The sequence below is a fragment of the Micropterus dolomieu genome, linkage group LG02, assembly GCF_021292245.1.
Source record: "Micropterus dolomieu isolate WLL.071019.BEF.003 ecotype Adirondacks linkage group LG02, ASM2129224v1, whole genome shotgun sequence".
Taxonomy (NCBI): domain Eukaryota; kingdom Metazoa; phylum Chordata; class Actinopteri; order Centrarchiformes; family Centrarchidae; genus Micropterus; species Micropterus dolomieu.
In genome coordinates, this window is record NC_060151.1 from 27,428,471 (window position 1) to 27,452,085 (window position 23,615).

Sequence of the window (23,615 nt, forward strand, 5' to 3'; positions counted from 1 at the left end):
CCTGCACAGATGTTTTCAATTGCTGTGACTGATTAGACCTCCACTCAGACTGACACTCTCATCCTAACAGGTGCTACAAAACTAAAAGGCACTGTGAGGGAGATGTTTAACAAAAAAAGTATGTACACGCGAATTACACTACCACAGGAACCTGTGTTGCAATGCGTATCCCTCCCCAGCTCCACCATCACATGCAAATATGGTTGCTTCTTTTTCTAAAAAACACTTGAAGCTTCAAAACGGTAGTCCACAAACAAATGGGTGACATCACAACGTACACTTATTTTATACAGTCTGCAGATAAACGCCCACGCAGTCATTTCAATGAGGGAGGGTGCAATACATTCACTTACAGTAGCAAATTGATCCTGCCATGTTCCCTTCACAAGTTCCATCTGTTTGAACTTTGACATCCAAAATCACAACATGATTTCAGACAGAAGTGCCAATATGTATTGATTCTTCATATCCTTGTTAATACAACTGCGTCGCGACTAGGGTTGGGTATCGTTTAAAATTTTAACCCTTAATGTGATACCGATACCAACAGAGTACTTCATTCGAAACCTTGCATAAAATGCCACCTGTTGATTGGTAGCCCATTATTATTTTTATTGTCGTTATGGACAAGCAAGGTGATCTATTATTTTTTTTCATGTTTCAAATAACTGCTACATAAAAGTATTGGGAAATTGTATCAGATTGCTCCTCATCCTAATTAGTTCATCCTCACAGGTAGTATTATAAGAGGAAAACTTGTGATTTTTTTTATATTTGAATGAGAGGAGGAGTGAAATAATTTAGTGACCAAATAAGTTGGTAGGTATTTTTTGATACCTGTGTTGAAAGTAAACAACGGAAAATTATTGTTAACTTTCAATCAATAAACTGAATTGAAAGATCTCCGCCAGGGCTTTTTCCTTTAGTGGTGAGTCGTAACCGCCTCTAAAAATGACAGTAAGTAAGTATAAAACGAGTAAGGAGTCTGTATAAACAAGTCAATTAACTACACTACAAACTCAAACAGAGGAAAAGAGAATCTGCACATCCAGCCGATCAAACCAACTATACCTGAAGCAGTCGCAGCTGCAGCCGGAGGCTCCGTGAGTAAAATCAGCTGATCTCTGCTGCGCCACAAAAGCATTTAATTGATGTGATGGAACACAACAATAAATCAGTGACAAGTGAAGTGAATAGCAAATAAAAATGTACAGAGAAGTGTTAAATGATACCAGAAAATGAAATCAACGGTGTGGTGATAAACATGCAACAGTGACGAACATGCCTGAGACCGCAGCTGAAGGTGAGCGGCTGTTAAAATCATGCATGTTTAGCTGCAAGCAAAACCATGCAAATAGAAATTATTTTTTTTGCCAATCTGGCTACAAAAACTGTCAAGTACTGGTTTAACTGGAGACGTTTCGATTTTTCTGGATACTGGGCTGTTTCGGTCGATACCATAAAAAAGGTATCGAGTAGCGGTACCCAGCCCTAGTCACGACAGAAAACAAGCGGCACAGAAGAAAATATTCTTCTTCGTTACAGTGAGCACCATGACAGATATTAATAACTCGTCACATATAGACACTTGATCAACACCCTTAGCGTCTCTTTTTAACGCCCTGGGTACCCTTTAGTTAGCAGTAACACATGCAATGTCCAGTTGGACTTTCAAAATAAAACTAATTAGGGGTTAACGTTGTGAAACATAGCAATTTGGTTAGGTTTAGGCAAGAAAACTACTTTGTGATGTTTAGGAAAAGATCATGGTTTGGGAAGTTACGTAACATTACTTAACTAAAAGTAATCAATGTTGGCTTTTTGTTTCACACGGGACACAAACACTGGTCTCCTGGGTGAAAGTCTAGTGTCTGACCCACCTGTCCACCCCAACCTCCTCCTTAAGCAGACATTTCTGTTCTATGATCTACACTAGCCCTACTTTTAGTGAACAATGACGCTGAAGGGTGTCATGCATTGGTTGTAGACATTAAAGGAAGTGACAAAGTGTAGGTATTTGATGACCTGGGAATGAGAATTGCTTGATATTATTTGCTAATTTGTGGAATGCTTTTGTTAGCCCACTGACCATGCTAGCTCCCTGCCCACACTATTTTCTTCTACCACCTTTACGTCGGTACATTTCAAACCACACCATGAAAAAAGGTCAAATCATACAATAGTAGTGTAAACAGCACAGTGGGTAAACTGTGGATGTGCATGGGCTTTAAGCATTACTTGGAACAAAACCATTCAAACAATCACCGTTACACCGTTTTATGTCTTTTTTACAGTCAATATAATTTTTTTTTTGACAAGAATTTGCAAAAAAAAAAAACCCTCTTTAATATCAAAGTGGAAACAGATTTTTACAAACTAATGTTGATTAAAAATATATAAAGGTAGAGAAGATGATTGCATAAATATTCACCCCCTTTAACGTGACTGACCTAATTCAACAGAAGTCCAACTACTTAATGCCAGCAGTGTCGCAATTAGTGAAATGGAGATCACCTGAGTTCAGCTGTTGTGTGTCAAGTGATTGTAGTATAAAAACACCTGTGTCTGGGAGGTCCAGTCTCTGGTTCATCAGTATTCCTACTACAATTGCAACATGAAAAAGGAAAAAAACACACACACACACACACACACACACACGATAATTGAAAAGTACAAATTTCTAACTCACTCATTTCTAACTCACTGGACATCCCACGGAGTTCAGTTAATTCAGAAACGGATGGAGTAAGGCACTTGTTTAAATCTGCCTAGAGCTGGCTGTCCTTACAAACTGTGTGACCAGGCAAGAAGAAGATCAATGGCTCAGATGGGAGACTGTAATTACAACTACTATTGCCCAGGTTCTTCACCAGTTGAAGCTGTTTGGGAGAATGGCAAAGAGAAAGCCACTGTTCAAAAAAGCTTACATGAAATCTCACCTGGAATTCGTCCTAAGTTATGTGCTAGACTCCCAATGTCAATTGGAAGTAGGTTCTTTGGTCTGAGACAAAAATTCAGTTTTTTGGCCGTCAGACTAGACGCTATGTTTGGCGAACACCAAATGCTGCACATCACCACAAACGCACCATCTCCATCGTGAAGCATGGTGGTGGCAGCGTTGTGCTCTGGGGATGTTTTGCAGCAGCAGGCCCTGGAAGGCTTGTAAAGGTAGAGGGGGAACATGAATGCAGAAAAATATCGCCAATTTCTGGAGAATCATCTGACTCAGTCTGCAAGAGAACTACAATAACCCCAAGCATGCAGCAAAAGCTACACAAATGGTTCAAAGACAACAAGGTGAATGTTCTGGAGTGGCCAAGTCAAAGCCCAGATCTCAATCCAATTGAATTTGCAGCTGGACTTGGAAAAAAGCTGTTCACGCTAGATCCCCAAGCAACCTGACAGTGCTTGAGCTGTTTTGCAAGGAAGAGTGGTGAAAAATTGTAGTGTTCAGATGTGCCAGCCTGATTGAAACATGCCCTCAGAGACTCAGTGCAATGTTGCATCTACTAAATTCTGACCTGAAGGGGGTGAATGAATATATATATATGCGCATGCGCACCCCCCTCCGATGTCTTTGCCAGATCAGACCAATAAATCTGTTGCTTGAGCTACCTGGAGTTGTGCTCTGAGAGTCCATTTCCACTGTGTCATATGTAACCCAGAGGTTCAACATGCCTCAAACCCAAAAAGTTGGAAGTTTAACCTGATATGTGAACTTTCACTATGAAACTCCAGGCAAACTCAATCTTTCTGTTGCTGGCCAGTTTTCATGCAGCACAGACTTTTTTTAACCAGAGTCTTTATCAGGTTATTTTAAGTCAGCGCAGTGTTCACCGTAGTGGTAATTTTCCCTTCTTTTTCAATGAGCTGGATTCAGAACAGCAGGCAAATGGAGTGCACAGATCTGCCACCGCCAAAAGCACAATATGAATTGATTCCTCTCCTTATCTCGCCTGTCTTTTAAATAGGAGCCTAATGAACCTGATTTGGTTGTTTAGATGAAACTCACACTTGCCAAGCCTGAACACTGAGATTCATACATCACATCTTGACACACACACACACACACAACCACAACACGAATCAACACACACACACACACACACACACACACAGATGGCTTCTTTTTAACAGCTCTTCTGATCCAGCCTCTCCTCATGCATTATGTAGTGCATGTTTGTAAACTGAAATCACATCTGAAGAGCTGACCGGATGGAGCGTCAACCTGCACTATCTCACATCAAAGCACCACTTTCCTTCTCCAAACACTATCTGAAATTGGAAATATATATATTGTCCTACTTCCAGTTTCAATTCCTGTGACTTCTAATATCAGGTTGAGTTATTTCATAGGTCACCATTTTCATTTAGGTGAAAATGATTTGACTCCATACTGAACTAAATGTGACGTAGAAATGTACTTTTCCAATGACGTTTATCTGCAACATCCTTGTTTATTTGACCGCGTCTCAGTCCGGCCAATACTGTCTTCAGATTTTGACGATATTTTGATGTTGCATTAGATTTAAATTGCATCCTTCACTGCACCAACACCTCTCTGATGCAGTGTACAAAAACAAAATAGAACAGGCAAAGCAAGGAACATTTATTTATATTGCCCAATTTATACACAAGGCAGTTTTAAAGTGCTTTTCATAAATATTAAGGAGATAACAGGAGGGGGGGGGGGGATATACATACACAAGTCATGTAGGCCAATGAGAATTCAGAGCCAATCCCGATAACATGAAAACTTAAATGCGTGACATAATTAATGTGCTTGAGACATACTTTTTTTTTTTATTACATGTCTTTCTGTAGCTGCAAACATAACAGGGCAGTAAACAAAAGTTAAACCAAACAACACCACTGATAGAAATGACATTTTGATCTAAAAGACCCACTCCCTCAATTCTGTATTGCAAGTCCATTATAGAAAGTGGTTCAGCAACACAGTGTGTGGATTCAAATACATGACTCAGAGACACACAAGGTGACAGTAAAAGTAAAGTTCGATAACTGTCAGAAAAGGCAACTAATCAGCAGGGCAAAAGTCCTAAAAGGCGAGTGGAAAGTGACGGGAATGCTACAGCTGGGATGGCACGTTGACAATCTGGCTGGTATACAGCTGATGAAGGAATTGAGCAGGTGTGCAGGTGGGTGTGGAGGTCAGGTGATGTGGAAAGGTGAGACAGCAGTGAGGAGAACAAAAAGTGTAAAATGTTATGAACAAATTAACTTTAAATCCATAAATGTGCAGTACTCATGAGAGACAGATTAGAAAAGGAATTAATGCATCAGGCCACAGATATCCTGACTTTGAGTTACTTGTATGGGTCAAATTCCTACAACACTGGATCATATATTTTTTGCAACACATCCCAATAATCTGAGCCTTGATGCCTGGTAATTGCCCATGTAGTAATCTCCATACCCCCAGTTTGTAACAGACTTGTTGTTAGATAAAATTTTAATCTTGAAGCCCAAACTGAGATGACTAATTATTAGAAGCTGTAGATTTCCTTGTGACTATTTATCTTAATGTGTTTGACTCTAGAGAACATCTTCAGGCAAAATCACATTTTTAGTACCCATGATCAGTTAGTGATGTATGTTATTCATCACTTTCGTTAAGGAGAGAATGGGCTGTCTGCTAATAAGCACAAGTTCACCTGCTCAGCCACAGCTCAGGCCCTTTGAAGGCCGTTGGCTTTGCCACCGTGAAACGCTATTAGCAGCATAACATAGTTGTGAATTGAATGCGGCAGCGATGAGAAAGCACTATGACATGTGAAATCCTGTTAGGATGCAGATTAGTGTTATCTACGCAGCACCTGTCAATATCTATTATGCCCGGAGGGCAAGGACAGGGCAGAGCTGGACATGGAAATGCCTCTGTCAGCACAGTGGTCTCAACCAAATACCAATACTTAAAAGAGGACAGCTTGTATTGGTATGCAAAGAATTAGGTCTGATACAGTAGGCAGGCCAGCCTGAGGCTGTGGTGTTTTTATCATAGGAAAAGTATTCTCCCTTTCCAATGAGGAGGGATTGTATTCAAACCAGGAAGCTGCCAGAACAGTAGAATAATTCAAGGGAAAAAAGCTGACAACCAAGGATGAAAAAAGCCTTAGTATGGCAAGAGGCTGAGTGTTAACTGCTATGTTGTGAAGGACAATGTCCTCATTTGGTAAACAAATAGGGCTCGATTTTAGAATACTTGCACTCGCTTAAATGCACAACCAGTAGACTCACACATACACGCTGGCACTGATAGATTTTCATCTCTACGTGAACTAAGCAAAAGGGAGGGGGGGGGTAGTTAACCAATTGAACACACCGGGAGAACATGTATGTTCCCCAGATCAACATCCTCTTAATGATACATCAAGGAAATCTTTCAAAGGGTTTTATGTTCTCAGCAAAGTTCAGTACAAGGTACAGTTTATTGAGCCTACTAACACTACACTGATCAACTCTGCAAACTACTAGCATACAAGTCGTAGAGGTAGTATTTCTACTACTGTAGTATTTGTACTCCTGCTACTCTAACACAATCTTGCTGTTTGTTAACTGCTGTATTTATAGCATTAATGTTGGGGTGTGAACGTGACCTTGTGTTGTAGTTTGGCGGCGTAATAGTAGTTGGGAGTGTGCCAAGGTATAACTGTTTTTTTTTGGGGGGGGGGATCGGGCTTACTGGATTTTCTCTGGGAAAAGGGAGATGACTTCTCTAAAATGGGATCATGATAGATGATTTGTTAGCATGTGTAAAAAAAACTGCCTTTTTTTTACAGGATAGTGTAAGTTTTGTTGACTATAGCATGTGTACAGCAATTTATACAAGGACAGTGCTCTAATCTGGAGTTCTCACACAGCTGCAGTCAGAGTACATTCACACACCACACAAAGGACTTGGTAAAGGCACAATGAGCTCATCAGAGAGACAGACAGTCTTACAAACAAATCATTGCCCAGTTGGGTAGAGATTTGATTTTTGTTCCACATCAAACCTCCCACTCTCGGTGCGGTAGCTCGCGCTCTGTCTCTCTCTCCAGGCTCAAATGGCCGGTAATTGTATGTAAAATAGCATCAGAAATTACAATTGCAACTCATCGGCAGGTTGATGAAACTGCTGGAGTCTTCTCCTCTAAATGCATCATTAGTCACTGCTTCTGAATGTTTTTTTCTGTGAATGGGAGAAAGCAGAGTGCTTCTCTACCAGCTGCCACCCACCAGTTTCCTGTGACCCTTCGGGCAGACCTGCAATTGCTCGAGTGATGCATCCTACACACACCATGCTTCATTCACAAATCTAGCTCTTTAGAAAGCACCGATGTGAAGAAGCTCTCGCCTGTTCCAATCTGAAAAATTCCGCATTCATATAGCACCATGCTGTGGCAGTAAGATCAGGGATTGCAGGCTTACTACTGTGCAAATCTGTGGAGTAATAGCTGAGAGTGAGTAGCCGTGATAGGCCTGTGATTAGCATCGTCCCTTGTGTGTTGTCCTGGAAAAGCATCCAGCAGGCACTGCCCTGCCTGACAGAGTGGCAAAGAACAAAAAAGAAAGGGGAGCAGGTTGAATTCTGAGGTTTTGGTTATTCTTGTGGGGGCCTTTTTTCGCCTGTAATGTGAAACATCAATCACAGATGTTTCAACAAGCTGTGTGGCCACTTTTCTTTAACACTCATTAAAACTTGACGCCAGCTGGATGCCTGCAGGATACCTGCAGGAATGCATGATGGTTCATTATAATATTTACCCATTTTGCTCTCATTTATCTTTGGGTATAATGTGGTTTGCAGAGCGCCATCAGCATTAGGTATTATTTTAACTGCATACCACTGAGCTCGGTGTGCAGCCCACAGCAGCTCCTTTGCCTCACATTATAACGGTCCTAGAGCGAGACAGCTGGGTTCTTTATTGGCTTCCTGTGGGTGTTTTAGTTTCCTTCCAGGGCCCAAATACAGGTAAGCATTATAGAGCATGAATGGATGGATGACTGCAGTCATTTTGAGGCCATATCTGCATTGTTTCCCTGGCCAGCAGTACATGTATGCAAAGCAGAAGTGGAATCAGGTCACCCTTGAAACAAAGTCAGTCTCATGTCAAAGGCTTGCAAAAAGTAAAGTAAATCTTTTGTCAGTAGTTAATTCTACAAAATCTGTGCACAGCAACTACAGTATGGTTATGTTGAGGTGAATAAGTCACTTTGGTGAGGTTATGGAAGGTCACTGTCATGGTTAAAACAGGCAATATTGATTGTAGGTCTTAGACAAACTCTCATATCTGGCTTTGAGGTTGGACGGCCATCCACTACCTGACTGTGCCTCACTACTCCACTATCTCCTGTGTTGGAATTAAATGCTGACATTAGTGACAATATGTAAACCACAGGACACTTTATAATTTATTATCCCCTTTAAAAATGTAACAACAGCTGAGGGACAAGTTAAAAATGGTTATGGAAATGTGACCCATTTTTGATTTCCAAACTGACCATCTTTTGCTTGTGCATTTCAGAAGTAACAGTATTTTAACACTGTTTGGAAAGCTAATCAGTGTTGGCAGGTAAATTTGATAAAAACAGGTCCAAACAGTCAATAGTCGCGATCCCTATTTTACATTCGGTCTCCTTCCTTGTCTGCAGTTTACTGATCTCTCACACACACACACACACACACACACACACACACACACACACACACACACACACACACACACACACACACACACACACACACACACACACACACTTGTAAATCAATGCTCACAACAAATTGTTTTGGCAGAGTCTGAGACTCATACAACGTAGACAGTGATTACAGGGGTAGTTTAAGTCCAAATGCATTTCAGAAAAGTATACTTAAGAATAAAAGAGTACTTCCAAGAAGTCATTTGTTACACTTTTGATAATAGTTTTTACAGAGTACTAAATTTGGGCCACATCCTGCCAGAGCACATGGCCTGGTGGTACTGAAATCTGTGGTTTGTCATGTTTGATGCTGAAGAGTCAATTAAGAAAAAAAGACTGAGTTCATAGATAGATAGATGGTCTACAGTTTCTGCTAAACCCATCAAAATATACAACCTCATCTAATCCCTTTAACCCGCTGGATGCAAATTGGGTCAAAATGGTTTTCATAAAGTATCCTAGAAAATGAATACAGTAGTAGTACCACCACTCACAAGCCCAATGATGGTATGTCTAAGTAGCCTCATCTTTCAAATTCAAGAGGTTAAATAATGTGGAGCCTTTATTTTTTATTTTTTTCCCCTGTAAAAATACTTGCATGTGCCTTTATTTTAACTTTGCATCTAGAAAAGAAATAAAAGGTGTGAAGTTGTTATGTTGCCATGTTGAATTTAATGACAACATGCACTCTTTTTACTGAAAAGGGGTCTATTACATTTAAGCGGTCATCATTTAAGTCCGTACCTCCCCTACACACCTTTTGAATGGTTGAGTAATTAGAAGATGATTCCATTTTTATGGCGCTTAAGTCTCTTTTTCAAAAATAAAATCGGCCTATAAAAATTTAAATGGTAAGCTGAGGACAGTTTTGAGTTGACTTGGGATTCTGGAGTCCACTTTAAGTGTTTGAAAAGGTTTGAAATGTTCACATCACAAGTCAGTATATTAAAATATATTATACATGTTACTCATGTGGAGCTGAACTCAACTTCAACTCTTGTCTGAAAAGCTCACCCTTTTTATTTATTTTCATTTGAGACTACATTCAACTGATGACTGATCTGCGGACTGTCGATTTAACTCCGCTCTCTAATGAACTTCATCTTCAGAAACATTCTTAAATTTTCTGTTGAATGAGATGGAAAAGAGATGCATTTATTGAGCAGTAATGATGCATGCGGCCGTCTCATCTCTGCGTTATCGTCATGATGTGAGCTATAATATGGTGCAGAGCCGCGGCCCTATCAGATCAGATGTGGCTCCGGGCGAGCGGAGCCTTCATGGGTGCAAGGGACTGAGCGGCTGCGGCTCCGGGTGCATCATATTCTTCCCATTCCTCTCTAGTTCCAGACAACAGGCCCTGGCGAAATGACTGTGGGTGCCGCCAACTGTGAAATTAATTGAACTTGTGATCCGAGGGGTAGAGACCAGCATCCGGCCCGAGGAGGCGAGTGTGCATCCGTGCTTACATTAGCTCATCACAAAGGAACAGCCAAGCCCAGAGGCGCTGACTGGATCTGTGGTCAGTTTCCTCGACAAGATGTCTCCGGACGTGGCTGAGCTTCACTTGACTTGCGTGACATTGCAGCAGAGTGTGTGAGACGTGCTGTCATGCTGTTGGCTCTTGTTAGAGGCATTATTTTGGAGAGAAATCACATTTGTTCACAGATCTATCCTGTCAAGCTGATGATGGGTCTGTAGATAATGATTCTGTATTGGACAGGTTTTATAGCCAGGGGATTAAGTCTAGTTAGTCGAGATCCAGAGTGGGTTTTTCAGGATAATTCAGTTTATTACAATCTGGTCCGTATTGTTTTTACAGAAATTTTGGTCATTATTTCTATTTAATGATAAACAGAAAATGTATTGCCATTGCCAAGAGGAAGTCAGAGGGGGCAAGAAACAGGAGCAATCGGACAAGTTGAAACAAACCTCCCAGTTACACAAACTGTCATCACAATTTATACAGACAGACTTCCTGCTTTAACATTAACCTATCATAGTGTGCAGTTCCAATGGTGGTTGGTAATGGTAATGTCCCTCCATTACCAACATTTCGGGTGTGCTCACCAGAAGTGGGTTACATAATCCACTATATCCACAATAACAGACTGTCTGGCTTTTTATAAAAAAAGCCCAAAGTTGTAATAAAAAGGAGATTTATCCTGCAAAAACTCAAATCTGCTTACTCACATGTAGTTTGGTAAAGTCAGAAGATGCAATGGGCACTTTGTTTTGAAGCTATGATCTTCAAACAGCACCTAAAACTCTCTGTCTGACCAGATTTGGAGAGGCTCTGGCAGAAAATGTTACTTTTTTTCCCCGAAACAGACAATCCGTCAATCACACCCACTGCGACTGACCACGTGTGCTGAGGTGTGAAAGTCGATAAGGTTTGAAGTTCTCTCTCAGGCTCTCTTTTCTAATTCTTCACAACTACTTCCTTCACCTTTTTTATGGGTACAATCTGAGTACAACTGTAGGATACTGAAGGCCTTAGATTTATCCTCATCTTAAACTTTGCGATCTGATTTCTCTGATAAAGATTGAAGTTACTCCAGGTCTAAATCAAGGATTAAATTAAATTCTCCTAGGAGGCAGATTTAATTTGAGATTAATGCTGTCTACCAGTAGAGTCAACATGAATTATTAGGACTATTTTAATGAAGACCACAAAAATCACCACCAGCCAGAGAGAATCTGTGAGTTCCTGATGAAATCAGATCGTTTCCACACATTCAAAGACTATGTAGAGGAGGTCATTTGGAGTGCATACTTGCATTGACGTTTACTACTTTCTCCATGTGCTAATTATGTTAAGGTTTTCAATAGTGCTGTTTTTTTGTTGTATTTCCACAAAATGATGGGCTTGTTGTGACTTATAAGCAGCCTCAGAGCCAGTGCTGTGTGCATGTACTGTCACTAATGAGGACCAACACAGGTGAAGGAAATGCATCTTGTTTTAACTTAATTCAGAACTCCAGAGTGAAACAGTCATGCTGTTTTCTGAAGGCCACTTTACTTTACTCTTAGATTAACAATTAAAGTCACTTTTAAGTCAGGATTAAGTATTAAACCCTGATTTAATTTGCGAACAATAGTGATCATTACCAAAGATGTAATGTCAATCAATGGAAGCATGACAAATATGCAGGTTAAGCAATATCTGTCTCCATGCTCCAAACTGTTGTCATTGACATGTGTCTGACAAAATTGAATCAGAACAGAGTAACTGAATCAAATACACTACTCTAATATTTCTTTTGGCCTCTGAGAGGCAGGGCTGAACAGACTGGAGGCCCTCAGAGTGAAGAAGAGAGTAGGCCGTCTCTAGCAGCGTTCTGCTTTAAGCAGTTTGTGTCCCTGAAGTTTCCTAGCTCTGCGGTCCCCGGCCCCGTGGATACTATGCAATCTGCGCTGCCCCACATTAGATAAGTATCCTCCAGCTCTCATCCAGGTCACATTGCACCGCAGAGTGCAGCGGGGCTTCCAAGACTCTGCTGCTGCAGTTCAGGTGGAAGAAACGCTGCATACTTGACAAGGAGCCTGTTGGTGTTTCAGGTCAACCGAATTATACGTCGTCAGCTCCACGTGGATCTGAATCCATAGTTTGTAGGACAGTCCAAATTACCAAAAATGTGTTGTTGTTTTGGTTTTTTATTCAATTAAACAAGTCTTGTGTCCAATTAATATTTTCAAGTCTTTCAGGTTTTTGAATGCTGACCATTAAAATGACAGCATTTTGAATATTTTGCTTTGAAAGTTGTGCTAATATTGTTTTACAAATATGCAAGTCCATTCAAAGCACAGGCTTTATATTTTAATATACAAGCTGTGAGTCTCTGAATGCCTCACCCTGTCTTATATATCCTTTTGGGATTTCACCAGGTCAAATCTACTACACATCTACTACAGTCCATCCATGATTTTGTCAGCCTTTTTTGTGATTGCTGCGACCTAAAATGCCTGATTTTGTGGCAGCTTTTCTACAAAGTGGCATGTTCTTTGACATTGCGGGAATAAGTGAAAACTGCAAAAGTAGATGAGATTTATTTAACTTTAGAATTATTGTTGAATCATTAAAAAGGAACGTGACTTAACAAGTACAAAACCACTCAGTAATCTTCAGTAACCTTACCAAAAAAGGCAAAACAAAGGTTTTACAGACTCGCAACAAAATCTAAAAAAATATGCTTTCTGGACACAAAGATGTGCACCTCCAAAATGTAAGTGTGCAGTGTGCACATTAAGTGGATAACTATGTTAACGTTACCTCTAACCCTACATATTAAAATCAACTTTGATTCTTTCAGCGCTTGCAGTTGAGCGGTATTCAACAGCCCGTGTCATAGTGATTTGTATTGTCTGATATTCTCCGTGCGTTTCTGCACATATTCTTTGCAGTAACAAAGTGTTTGTCAATAGACAATTTCCTTTTATGTTCAACCACAATATTGCATGTTTTGCACAGCAGTTTACCCCTGCTTTCGTAAGGAAGATCTGGATACTGTTTTTCACTTTGCTGTTATTTTCGTAGGCAAATGTGAGACGTTGGTATCACACACGTCTGCTGCGTCTTCTAAACAAAACAAGGAAGTGAGATTGGTGACATATGTCAATATTTTGCAGGAAACAGCAAAGCTAGGTCAAATTTGCAGAAACGTTGCCGTGATTGGTCAAAATTGCAAGTCACGCTGAATTCACAGGGATTTGTTGAATTTGTGTTAATAGTTGCAATTGCGATATCACGAAATCCTGGAGGGACTGATTATATATTCAGTATCTATAAATCTCATAAATTGGAAAAATAGTTTTGAGCGAAAAAATGTTTGTGGCATAAAGAGTGAGATTTAGGTTAAAAGCCACTAATCTTCCAGTTTTTTATAGTTGTGGTTGTAAATCCCAGTATAGCTGCTACATTGACAGTTCAGAGAGCAACTTCAGTATTTTTTTAAATAGTTGTCTATGCATTTCTGTTCTGGAGTTTGATCCTGTTCTGTACCTGTTGGCCTTTCAAGGAGGAACCTCAGCATGACATTGTTTATTTTTAGAAATCAAAGTTTAGTGATTTAATTAGAATTCTTTGATCATGTGGTTCAAATATCACAACCTTTTAAGAAAACAGCCTTCTTTGTGACAAAGCGCCATGACTGCCTGCCTGCTTGCCTGCGTTAATCAATTAAACGTGTAAGCTTTTAAGCTCATTCCTCTTTATATCTGTGATGTGCATAATAATGACCCCATTACTGGAGGCGTCGGCATTGTGTTAGGGAGATTGGATGCAAAACACACTTTTATCATTTGCAATTTATCCTTCAGAGGGGCTGAGGAGAAAAAGAAACAAATGGTGAGAGGAGACTGGGAGACTGCGACAAAGAAACCAGACACTGTGCGAAATTGAAACCAGTCTGAGTCATTCCAGGCATGACCACACATCCAACCATATGTGGCATCTGCACTATCTGCCCACAGTCGACTGCAAGGAGCATGAAAAGTCACTTTTTCAAAGACAAAATATGTACAAAAAGATCAGGCCTTGGCCGTGTTCTTTTTAAACCTGTGCTGTTTCCTTAGACTCGGTTTTCAAGGTTTCTCTGTGTTGTCAAGGTTTCAGTGTGAGGTTGTGTCTGTTAAAGAACAATATTCCTGTTTTTATTTGATAATTGGATGACTATTTGGCCTGAGCATAGCCTTGAAAAAGGCACATCTCAGAGTGCTTGGCTTGTTTGTTTGTTTCTCTCCAGAAATGTCTATTGTTGTGATTTCAGTACAATAATGAAGACAAAAATATAGTTTCAATTTTGGGAAGAATGGTCTATCATAAAATAATTACTTATTAAATCTATCGGGGATGCCTTGCAATTAGAGGCATTTCGCAGATAACTAATACATGCTTTTTGTAAATTTTTCTCATGCACCAGACAGTTTGAACACCAAACAGGGGTGTGAAAAGCACGGAGAATAGACAAAATGCTGCTACTTATCCAGTCCAGTTGTCTGTTATCCAAAAAGCCAGCTAATAGTATAATATTAGTAATAGTAGTCCTAGACCAAGGTGCCTATTAAATGTAGATTAATACATTTTCACAGACATAGAAAAGCAGCCGGAAAAGTATTGTGTTAAATGATTTCCTAAAGAAAGATTTGAGTTACTCCAAGACAAACTGTCTCAAACTAAACCTCAAAATTCAGATTAATGTTGTCTATCAGAAGTAGATTGTTTGGACAGTTTTTCACTTAAGAGCAACACACACCATGTATGAAGGAATGATGACATTTCACTGCTGGAGCACACAGTTGCAGGCAGTTGTTTTGATCCCATCTTTTCTTTTAGGCATTAACATTTAGATGCATCTATGTTAATTAATGTTGGGGTATTAAAGTGGATCTCTCTACAAAATCCTTAATGGTCAGGCCATCTTCTTTTGAAAGAACTCCTTACATCATACTGCACCGCTAGAGCACTACGCTCCCAAAATGCAGGGTTACTTGCGGTGCCTAGGGTGTCTAGAAGTAGAATGGGAGCCAGAGCCTTTAGCCATCAGGCACCTTGGCTGTGGAATCAGACCCCTGTTTGGGTTCAGGAAGCAACCAACATCTCCATATTCAAGAGTTTTTACTTTTTAGTAAAGTTTGTAGTTAGCGATGGTTTCTTTACTCTGTGATAAGGCTTATAGTTAGGGATAGGGTATTTTATTTCTTAAACATTTTGTTATTTTTTATTTCTCGTTTTATCATTTTAAACCTTTTATCCAACTCTGCAAACTTTTATGTGTCTGTTTTTCTGTCAAGTGTACTGGGACTAGGGTGTAGGGCTGACTGACTTCATGTTTTTATCAACATGTCTTTTTTCCCCACCGTTTTCATCTTCCTTCGGTTCCACCCAGCGATGGACTTCAAGTGATCCATTCCAGATTTTTTTGGGCCGCCCAATGACAGTACAGTGTGCAAGTACTCCTCACTAACGAGGACCAGCACAGGTGTCTGAGATGAATCTTCCATCATCCACACGCTTCTCCCAGAGGGTTTATACCTTCCGTATAGTGCATGACACCGTACAATGTTAATTAGGAACAAATGCTCTTACCAGGAAGAGCAACACAGGAGACAATAACATGCTGGAATATGTTGAGAATTTTTAGAAACAGAAGTCAAGAGGGTTTTTTTTCTTTAGAAATTCAATGGAAAAGGTTTAATGCCACTTTAAAATACTTAATTAAAAAGTGGTCTGTTGAGCTTCATCTTTCCTAGTTGGACAATGTATTATAGCAATATACTGCATAATTATGGCATTTCTGTGAATGTCTGACACTCATTACAGTTGTGCCTCCTTGTCATATTGCAGTGCTGAGATCACTAGTTCTCAGATGTTAATTTTCAGAGCAACACCAAAGACCCAGTTTTTACCAAAAGAGCACCTCGTCTTCAGTGATCTCATTTTAATGAAACTCTCATATCTTGTTGCACTTCACATCCAACCTTTGCGCCATACACACATGGCACAAGAATGTCAAGTAAAGGAAAATTATTTTCAAGGCCAGGAAAATCCATCCATCCATCGTCAACCGCTTATCCTGCGTACAGCGTCGCGGGGCCAGGAAAATATACTACCAAGATATCATATTAGCTTAGCATAGCAATTGAGTATCCATTTCAGCCGCAATACCAAAAGGGTCCAATGTGTTCAAATAATATTTAGCGAAGTCTGTTCCTTAAGTCTGTTTCTGAGGACTCCGGACAGGACATTCAAAACTAGTCAAAGATTCACTAACCAGCATCGCTGTTTCGTTTTCTGTCTACCTACCAACCTGTCTACTGTTTCTCTTACCTGTTCCACAAGTAACACTGCATTCAGTCCATGAACCATATTTCCAGAAGAAAACCGACGCAGTGATGTTGCTGTCGTCTAAGACATTTCGACGTGTGTGTGTGTGTGTGTGTGTGTGTGTGTGTGTGTGTTTAAAAAGGGATGGCTTCATTTGAGATAGCATTTTTGCTTGCAATAACACAAGACAGACTCAGGCAATTCTTGAAAGGGTGACATGAAGACCTAGAAAAGTAGAGTCTACAAAGTGGTAATTATTGAAGTATTTTGTGAAAACAGAAAAAAGAAAAGGGGGGGGGGGGGGGACAGAAATTCAGTATGATGGAGACCTACAGGGTAAGAATACAGAGTAGAAATTAATTTATGCAGCTAAGAACTGCAACGGAACAGAAGTAGTAGCAGAATTACAACATGCCTTAGAGTATTTTATAATTCTGCATCTTATAAGGAAATGTAGAATATTTCCAAGTTTGCATAGGGGCTTTTAGATTCAGTGAGTTAACTATTGTAAATGTGGAGACAAAACATTCCACAAACTCAATAGCACTTCCTAGAAAAAATGCTGCTTTTTCAAACTGAACTCAACATCATTAGTTTTAGAAGAGGAATTAGTGTCTCCACTGTCTGCCTTTTATTGATGACCTGCAGAAAATGTGACGTTGTGGACAGGTTTTTGGCACATCCCAGTGGACTATGTGTACATTCAGGATACAGATAGAAGCTGAGGTGGAACCTCAGTGGCCCCTGGTCAGAGGGGCAGAATCACAGCGGCGACACATTAACAGCTGCCATTAAAGCTCAGCAAGTTTTCCCACTGAGATCATTAGCAAGCTGCCACTTCGCACAGCATCAAAAACTCTTTCTCAGAGGGGTTTCACCTCAGCACAGACCTTTAATCAACAATAGATTGACCAAAGAGAAGTCTGACCGGATGTTTGGCCCCAGAATCATCTCCGTTTATTGGGTGAATGGCCCTATTCAATGGTCATGCAGCATGATCAGGAATTATGGCGGTGATTCTTCGTGCGTCTTGTCACGTGAGGCTCACTGTCATTTTGACTTAATTCTCTCAGTTGAACCAAATTCACTTTATTTCACTCTGTTCTTAAAAAAGGAGCAGCATATTACTTTGTTTCTCACCCCGATCAAAAATCTGTATGATCTTACTGTCAATAAAGCAGATTATCTCGGACACTGACGCTTGATGCATGCCACTGCTCCTTACTGTCGTCTCTGAAAATGCAGCACAATATATATTTCTTTACTCATCTGTCTGTATAAAACTAGCTGTATTGTTGAAATGTAATACATAATAACATTTGTGATTATGCTTCTTACCAGTGTATTTCTGCACTAGAAAGAAACTGCATCCTTAGTGGGGGAACAACATGATCAATCCTATCATGAAGAGGTGAATCATTTCTGACCACTTGACAAGATTTCTTAAACTTTTCATTTAAGTGAAAAAACGCCTAACAACATGCGAAAGCAGATGTACTTTGTAACTGTGGGGGGATGTATTTATTTAAAACTCAAGCAGAAATGTGCAGTGGGAACCCTTTTTTTTGGTGCCACAATCAAAACATGTAATCACTTGTCTATGCGACACTACTACTCGAGTGATGACATGTTTTTGATTGTGAGTACTCTAGCAAAATGTTAACATGTTATTAAAGGCCTATCCTAGAGTGTCTTCCTCACACTTACTGGTATCTAAAATAAAGTGAATTAGATTATTCCTCCACTGTTACGTCCATTGTTGTTGTGGTGTGTGTGTGTGTGTGTGTGTGTGTGTGTGTGTGTGTGTGTGTGTGTATGTATATATAGCAACCCATAGGGCACTTCATGTTTTCTTGCACGTTTAGCCATGGTGGAGCGCAATTTTTAACATTTATTATGTACCTTAGGGGTATCCAAGAGGGCACTTTTGCTCAGATTGTTTGGGGAACTGGTAACCAGTATGAACTTTTAAAGACAAGTTCAAACTACTGGAATATGAATACGTGTTGTTTCTAGCACAGCGCACTTGATGATGAACACTAAGAGTAGGAGGTACACAGCAAAAAAAAACATGTTACCAAATCTGTTATGTCTAAGATCCTTAAATCAAATTCACAAACTACACCAATGCAGTGTGACAGTCCTAGTTCTTTTTGAAATGTCCTTTCTTTCATCTATTTTCTAAAAGTTTGTGGGATTCTTTTGGATAACAGGTCTGGTTTATGTTCTTTCCTGCGCTAGAGTCGAGGGAAATACTCCTGTGTTTTGGGGGGGGGGGGGCATTTCTCATGTTAAGAACATAAGATGTTAGGATTGTTTGTTTGTTTTTGCAGTGTGGGTTAGATTGAAAGTGTTTGGACTGAGCTGAGTGTTTTTGTTCCCAAAGAGAGTTTTTAAGCCGAAATCTTTTAAGGGATAAAAACCTTTTATTACCTAACGAGGTAATGACTGAGTCATGGTGCTGATTTAAAACTCTCTCCACAGCATATTATCCTCTTTTTGTCCTAAGAAGGCAGTAAATATGGTTACACTAAGGATTTTTTTTTTGTACAGTAATGCAGTAGATGAGATTATTGGAAAAAGCAGCACAACAACTCATTAAGGGTTTGTTTCTTACAATCGTCAAAGTGGGATTACTTTCTGCCATGTATATTACAAAAGGCTGGGTGATGGAGGTGTTTTGTTCCCAGCAGCCATGTGAACAGGAGTTTCTCCTGTTAACATTCACTGCTGCACTTAATCATCCATCCATCCATCCATCCATCCATCGTCAACTGCTTATCCTGTGGGGGAACTTAATCATCAGAAATGTTATTTGAATGTATGTATGAATGAAATTGTACTTGAACTTTAACACCAGGGGCTTGGAATGACTTGATGTACTCACTTGAAGAAAAAAAATTGTTTATAAAAAGTGTGAGGCAAACCAACTTTCTTTTCCTGCCTACAGACATACTGTCTTTTATTGTCTCACATTGATGTAAGGACTCTGCTGTCAATATTTGGCCCAGACATTATACATGATTGTAATTCAATCACAGGAATTACACACCAACACCATTTATTTGAAAGTAAATCTTTATTTCTTGACCGTCTGTTACTGTTCTGTTAAAATCAAAATGGTATTCAATTTGCTGGAAGGCACATAATGACTTGTTCAGGACTTTTATTTGGGACTTGGCCAAGACTAGCAAAATAAAGACTTTATATACTTGTAAAGTACTCATTAATGTATATAGGCAATTACTTAAATGTTTCAGCTGGTAAAGGTTGGAGCAAAATTTTTTTTTATATACTGATGGGAAGCTGTTTTTTTTTTTTTTTTCTGCTGTAAGTGTATGTGTTTGTATTAACATGATTTTTCGAAGTAACTAGCAATTAATGTTAGTACATAAATGTAAAGTAAAAACTACACCAATCCCTCCCTCTGAAATGTTGTGGAGTAGAAGTATAAACTGGCATAAAATAAAAATACTCAGTATAAGTACCTCAAAACTGTACATATATAAATGTACTTTGTGACTTTTCACCAAGCTCAAAGTTGTTTGTCACTAGTGTTGACTCCTCCTAAGCTTATAAAAACTCTGAGATACTAAAATGAGGTGAAATGTATGCGTTGAACAACCCATCCAGTGACACAGCGAGACACAGCTCCAAGACTAACAAAGACCATTAATTATTTACCGAGGTGTACCATTAGACATGAGTACAGTGTCCATGAACATGTAATTAAACTGTATGGTACATGTTATATTTAACGTGAGATCAGTTGTTTTATCATCCTACTAAGGTTCTCTGCTGTACACCAGCATCTTTGGATCTTCACACACTCTCCTTCCTTCTGCTAGACGTGCATATGAAATGTGAAGGGGTTTCACTCCTGTTGTCTAGAAGAAGAAGACATACTTTATCTCCCACAGAAAACACTGCCGTGAACTGCCTGAAAACAGCTCGTTTGTAGTCAGACTTTTCTTCCATTTTTTTTTTTTGTGACGTTACAAGAAAACACGCGTCATAACTCTTGTCTGGCGGCTAGTCAGACACACCCTCAAAACACCGGTGGAACTACACTGAACTGCAGCACACAGCTCTCCTCTCCCTTCCAAACACTAGCTACCCTCCAGGCAGTCAGTGGACATAAAGTTGTTACTGTGATGTAGAGACAGAGCAGAATTTAAATGAACAATTAATAACTCACCTCTCTGAATCTCTTGCTCCAGTCCATGTGGCTAAGCTGGTAAGGGGTACATATACAGCTGAACCAAAGCAGTGTTTACCGGCTTTTCAGGACCCGCCCTTCTCTGCTTCTGATTAACTAGTAGTCCTTAACTAGGAACTGCGCATGTGCAAATCCCAACAAAGATCTTGTAGAGGAAGATGCATCACTCCATAGCTAAAAGGGAGCGTTCAACACACAGGGTGAAAAGAAGAGCTGCAGCAATGTGCAGTATCACAAAAACTATGGTGTTTTTTTTGAAAATTTAACCATGTAAACCTGTTCTGGTACAACCCCTAAATAAAATGATGAACCTGAAAATGAGCATAATATGACCTCTTTAACACGTAGTCAATCAAATGTTTTTCAGAGATTAGTGTGACACACGTCACTCCAAAACACTTGCAGTAGTCATTTTGCAAGAGATGTGTTTTCTTGGAGTGAAATGCAATTAGCTTAGCAGTCAGCAGGGATCTCATATAAAAAGTCACCATTTTAATGAATTCATCAGATTTCAGGGGAATGCGTTGCGATGATGGAGGAACCCTTTGGCAAACAACGGGTGCACATGCAGTTTAACAAAGCAAAACTGGCACAGAGCGATTAAAATATATTTGAAAAGTGATTAGAGAAGGTTAACAGATGCTCTGCTGGGTTTTACACAATCAGCTGAACACTTCATTTTGTATTAGACTCACATGTGTACACTTGTCAGAAAGAAAAATGGCCCCTACTTGCAGCTTTTAACATGGCCCTCCTTATTTCACTCCTTTAGTGTTTTGAAGATAAAACCTTTTGATGCTGTAATGTCACTATTCATTCATATTTTGTTTACAGATGCCTTTGATGTTCTTGCATCATGATTAAAATTAATTGTGATGTGATTAACTGGTGTTGAACTGGCAATATTTTAATCATTTATATTTATTGCGGCAATAAAAATGTCACAGGAAGAGAAAATGTTTCAGCAGATCAGAGAGGGAGGAGAAGAGGAAATGAAATTCATTCTGAAAGGCGACATATTTAACACATGACCCCATTATGGAGAGTGAGCACAGAGGTGTGTCACTGCTTTATTGGCCTTGGCACTGACAATGTTCATTTCAGAAAATTACATGATCTTTGGTTGGGATTCATGGCCTACTTTCTGCTGTGGTATCCACACTGTCAAGATCAGACACGGAATTAATAACTTGAATACTTACTATATCACTACCCTCCAACTCCTCGCTTTCTTCTATATTAAATCTCTTCCCAGTATTATATTCTTTTCTGTTTCTAAGTGTAACCACAACTCCAGGGTTTTGTTCAAAACTATAAACTTCTAGTTTTAACTCTTCACTGGTCACCTTAATGACACCTTCAAAGAAAAAATATTTTATTTTATGAAAAATAATCAGTCACAATTTGAAAAACTGAAACTTACATTATTAACCTAAGAATTAGTAAATTATATTCTAAAAAATTCGGACTTCATATTTACCTGTTAGGGGGCCAAGGAGCATGAGATGTGCCATCACATCCTGTGTTATGTATCAACAGTAATGCTAGGCGTCTGCATCAGGTAATTTGTCATAATATGACTTAACACTACTTTATTAAGGAATGTGCAGTATCATCTACAATAATAAAAGTCTCAAAGGTTCAGTGTGTAATATTTAGGAGGATTTATTGACAGAAGTGAAATATAATATCCATAACTGTGTTTTCAGTACACAACGAACCGTTATGTTTTTATCACCTTAGAATGAGACATTTCTATCTATATACACCGCAGGTCCCCCTTACACATCGCCATGTTGCGCCACCATGTTTCTACTGTTGACCAAACAGACAAACTGCTTTAGTAGTAGACGACTGGTTTGTTAGAAGTAAGTAGAGAAGTGAAATTTGGACAATGGAGGCCCACACATTATTTAGCACAAGAGCCGACAGAGTGGGTCGGCGACTGTAGCTTCTCCTGCGTTCTTGGAAAGGGATGGGTGAGCGGTGCATTCATGTGGTGTTGGAATAATCAGAATCTTTTTTTTCCTTAAATCTTTATTGCAAAAAGAGAAATAAAGGTACATGGGACTTTAAGAAGTATACAGAACTTTGATTTGTGCAAAATCACGTATTGAATATACATATTTTGCTAACATGTAATTTGTAGTATGATTATAATGGCTAGTTTTCTGTCCATGAAGAGCGTCCATGTTGATTCTACATTCCGACTTATGAGCACATGAACACACACTGAAGTCTAGGAAGAACAACTTCACAACTCGGGTAATGGGACCATCCGAGCAACACATGAATTCACCGTGAGTCACTGATTACACAACCCTCACCACTAGATGCCACATAAACTTACACACTGAACCTTTAAATCTAGATTTTGTACAACAAACAGTTCTACAAGAGAAGACATCAGTGGTGCAAATTCATAATTTAAATAAGTAAAACTCAGGGACATGCAGTGAACAGGAGTGACATTTATTCATTGAAACGGGAGCCTGGCGTCATTTGAGAATTGAATGTGAACAGTGCTCACAAGTTGCTTTTGTGAGCACTGATCTGCTCTTGCAGCTTTGCATGCTGGGAGGGGGTATGCGTCATGCGTGTATGTGTATGAATCATACATGTTTGTGTGCAGATAACATGTGTATCTCTGTGCATAATGACCTTGAGATTTGTATCTCAAATCTTTGTGGATATGGGCATAAATATGATTATGCACAAATATGTTCAACATAAAGATTGACAACAAAACCTTTAGCTTTACACTTTATGAAAAAGGTTTAGCATGAGTTTGTAGTAACCAATGGCAAGATACCTTTTTGTAGATGGAGTTGCCTGTAGTGTGTAGGATTGGAATAAGGTTAGATATAATGC

General features: G+C 39.4%; 1 protein-coding gene across 6 annotated transcripts in view; it reads left to right on the forward strand.

The window, feature by feature from the left end:
• Positions 1–23,615, forward strand: part of LOC123963771 (protein shisa-6) — a 76,934-nt gene that overhangs the window by 20,567 nt on the left and 32,752 nt on the right. The window contains exon 4 of one of the 6 annotated variants that reach the window (XM_046040840.1): positions 22,244–22,268. The exons of the other annotated variants lie outside the window; for them this stretch is intronic. Within the exon in view, the coding sequence (XP_045896796.1) occupies positions 22,244–22,268 (25 nt within the window). The remainder of the gene's footprint in view (positions 1–22,243; positions 22,269–23,615) is intronic. 6 annotated transcript variants of the gene reach the window in all.